General features: G+C 41.6%; 1 protein-coding gene across 1 annotated transcript; it reads left to right on the forward strand.

Moving 5' to 3' along the window:
* The first annotated feature begins 545 nt into the window (after positions 1–545).
* On the forward strand, positions 546–2,872 carry LOC110562198 (regenerating islet-derived protein 3-gamma-like). Its single transcript, XM_021658901.2, has 5 exons — positions 546–649; positions 1,231–1,349; positions 1,545–1,682; positions 2,266–2,389; positions 2,589–2,872. The coding sequence occupies exons 1-5, from the start codon at positions 574–576 to the stop codon at positions 2,654–2,656; spliced, it is 525 nt and encodes a 174-aa protein (XP_021514576.1). The 5' UTR covers positions 546–573; the 3' UTR covers positions 2,657–2,872.
* Positions 2,873–4,037: the final 1,165 nt, after the last annotated feature.

The following is a 4,037-nucleotide window of genomic DNA, read 5'->3' on the forward strand; positions in this document are numbered from 1 at the left end:
AGGTATCTGAAAGAAGATGGATCAAACTGCACCCACACTTGATAACAGAGTACGGCTGCTGACAGGACAGGGCCACATATGTAACAGTTCACAGTTTTTTCCAGGAATGAACTTGTGCCTCTGATGGGAACATTCTAGAGTCCATGCCAAGTACTACCCACTTCCCTGATTGCATAAGGATTTCTGCTTATACACACTGATGCTCCGCCCTCAAATGCTATTATAAAAGCAGCCATCTCTGTCCTGACTAATTATCCCAGATCCCTGCATGACAGGTAAGTGGGAGCAAAAAGATGCTAAGAGCCTTGCAGGGGTTCACACCTCATACCCAAGAGAAGAGTACCTGTCGCCACAAAAGAGAGGGCTCTGAGAAGCAGCATAGGCTTCCTGGGAAGTTTGCTGAGGGGAAAGAGATGGACTCTTTTCATTCCAGAACCAAAAGAGAGAAATGGAATGAAAATTAGTGCATCCCTAAAGAGTTATTGAAAGTAGAAGGAATGGGGTGGTCCTTTCAGCGTGTCTCCTCTTATCATGTTCCCTACCATGACTGGCTGTTCTTCCCTCACAGACAAGATGCTCCCTCGTATGGCCCTCACCAGCCTGTCATGGATGCTGCTCTGCTCCCTGCTGCTCCTGTCTCAAGTGCAAGGTAATATTCCCTGCCTTTAGTGTTGAGTGTCCAGTGAGTGTCCGGAGCCAAGGAACAGAGAGGAGATCTAGGGTGACTTATGTGCTAGTGATGAAAAGAGTCCCACACAGAAAAACTGCTTGCAACTCATCCATCACCCTGCCATACTCCAGCTCACTAATGATGGACAGTGTCATATCATCCATTATGGAAATTAAACAGGTTTCTGTTTTATTGGAAAATTTGGCTAGTGGTTTCAAGAAGGAAAGGATGGGAGTCATGAATGAGCTCTTGAGAAAGAGAAGGGTGCGATGAGTCAATGTACACGGTGTCAGCCCTAGAATTGGGGATGTAGGATAATATGAGAAGATTGTAGCATAAAATTAAAAGAAGATAGATTCTCATAAAATAGGTCAATTCTGAGACCAAGGTGACACTTAGAGAGAATGGGCACTCTGTATTAGGTTTCCTGTATTCTGTATAGTCTATATTCTGTGTAGTATGTATACTGGACTTAATCTCAAAAGACAGATCTCATAAATGTATGCTATGTTTACTTTTCTGTTGACTTCACACACTTCTGTGGTCTTCTTCCACTCCAGGTGAAGATGTCAAGGAAGATGTGCCCTCGTCACGCATCAGCTGCCCCAAGGGCTCCCGAGCTTATGGCTCCTACTGCTATGCCTTGTTTAGGATACCTAAATCTTGGTTTGATGCAGATGTGAGTACTGGAGGGTACAGAGGAGGAAACAATGGGAAGTACATGTCAGTCACAGAAGAAGTGGGCTACAGTTTGCATGGTTCCTTGAGAATCAGAATGAAAACTTTGTTTTCCATTCATTGCCCCTATTATCTACATTTGGCTGCCATTCACTAGTGAAGGGTCAGTCTGTGACTAATTCTGCCTCTCATTTAGCTGGCCTGCCAGAAGAGACCCTCAGGACACCTTGTCTCTGTGCTCAATGGTGCTGAAGCTTCCTTCGTGGCATCCGTGGTTAAAAGCAGTGCAAACGGTGGCCAATATGTATGGATTGGGCTACATGACCCCACGCTGGTGAGAAGACATCTCCTCTCATCAGATTTCTTTCTCATTGATTTTGTTTCCAGTCTCATTCTCTGTGTTTCTATGGGAAAAGGCCCAGTTATAAGTACAGATCACATTCTGGTTTGCAACTGGGACAAACTAAAATCCATGAGCTCTGTGAAATTCCATAGTCTTTACCTGATGTCAATATGACAATTGACAACTCTTAGAAAGCTTCTCAATGAGGGTTTGGAAATCTCTTCTGTGATATTTGGGGAGTTTGCTCCCATGATTCTGAGAGAACACCCAAAGAGAAGCATATCTGTATTTCTTCATCACAGAATCCATGTGGTCCTTGAGGTTCAGATAAATTTACAAAAGCATAACCTGTTTTGTTCATCAAGGGCCATATCCTTTTTCTGGGTTTAAACATCTTGAGGTTATCAACAGGGATGTGTTAATCACAGGGAGATGATCAGGTTGCAATCTGGCTAGCATCTGAAAGAGTAGATCAACACCATGTGCCTGGATATGGGTTTCAGCTATTCCCAGTAAGGGATCAGCAAGCAGGTCTTCAGGGGCTATTCTTTTCCTATGGCTGTCCTCTCTCTAGGGCCAAGAACCCAACAGAGGTGGATGGGAGTGGAGCAATGCTGATGTGATGAATTACTTCAACTGGGAGGTGACTCCTTCCTCTGCCTCTGGTGGTTATTGTGGAAGCCTGTCACGAACCTCAGGTAAGACAGGAGGCAGTCCTCTCTGAAAACCAATGCTTTCCTACTCTTCCATTATTATTGATCTCTAATCATCTTTCTTGTCACTTTCCTTTGTTCCTCCTTCCCCGGGGGTGAGATGCTGCTTAAGATTACAAGCATCCTTGATGCGCTTTCATTGTATTTTCAAAATGACCTGCCTCTTACTTTTGTGTGTCTGCAGGCTATCAGAAGTGGAGAGATAATTATTGTGACTTGGAGTTACCCTATGTCTGCAAGTTCAAGCCTTAGTGTACAGAGTGAACACCCTGAGCTTCATAAGAATTGCACTATGATTACAAATCCAAGTCTGAAGATAAACAACAGAAGTAAACATTTTCCCAAAACTCCAAACTTCATTGCTTGTGATTTCCTCCTCCTTGCCCTTCTGTCTCACTTGAGTCTCTTCTGTGTGTACTGTGGACTGAGTTTTCATAGCATAATAATAAAATATATATTAGACTCATATCTGCTTGTGTTCTACTCATTTAGTAAATAAATAATATATGTCAGCTAAAGGAAAGACATTAGCAGAGTTAAATTTTAAAGAAGACTCCATTATGCTGGGGAAGGAAGAGACATATTCTTCAGTAGTATAACCATGAGAAGTGTTTTCATGCTCCTGAAATGTATCCTTTATGCCCCTGTAATTAGTTACACCTAAAACTCTTGGAACACACACACACACACACACACACACACACACACACACACACAGGGATAAATATGTAAATAGAAAAGTGTTAAAATAGGAAGAAGAAAATAGATCACTTATAATGGGAGGAGATGAGGAATGGTGACTTCATACAAATTACATGGCAGACCTATGTGAAAGTGTCATAATTAAGAACGTGTGCATGTCCAGATGACTTTAGAAACATCATTTGTTGAAAAGGAAAAGGATGAAGGAAGATAAGCCTTAGTATTATTAGAGAAGATACTGGAATAATTATGTCAAATTTTACGAAGTCCAATTTCAGGAAATAGAACATTATCAAGAGTCAAGGGAAGAATTTAAAGACTTAAACATGCTCAGTTCTTTATGAGCCTGTGCCTGACAACAGAACAGAAAATCAATGAGGCAATAACATTCAGAACTACAATAGAAATGAAAAAAAAATCTACTGCAGGTCTTTGACCTATGGTAGGGCTGCGTTTGCTAAATGCACTGTAAATTGTTTACATAGTAGTTCAAAATGATCTTACTTCCTCTAGCCTATCAAGCATCGTAGAACAAGAAAACAGGGCATGCTTTAAAGTTTTTTTTTTCTTCAACAACCCAGGGTCATAATATGTTGAAATGGTGTCAAAGCATAATCTAAAGCACAGCTATCATATTCTTAAGATTCTCAGAACAAGGTATCTGAGAGAAGGTGGTGAAAGTTCAAACTGCACTCACACCTGATGATAGAGCAGGGCTGCTAACAGAACAGTGCCACGTATGTAAAAATTCAACGTTTCTGCTAGGAAGGAACTTCTGCCTTTGAAGGGAACATTCTAGAGTCCATACCAAGCACTTCCCTGATTACATAACAATTCTGCTTATACACATTGATGCTCCTCCCTCAACTGAATCCATCACAGAATCCATGTGAGCCTTGAGGTTCAGAGAAATTTACAAAAGCATAACCTG

This window comes from Meriones unguiculatus, chromosome 5, assembly GCF_030254825.1.
Source record: "Meriones unguiculatus strain TT.TT164.6M chromosome 5, Bangor_MerUng_6.1, whole genome shotgun sequence".
Classification (NCBI taxonomy): Eukaryota; Metazoa; Chordata; class Mammalia; order Rodentia; family Muridae; genus Meriones; species Meriones unguiculatus.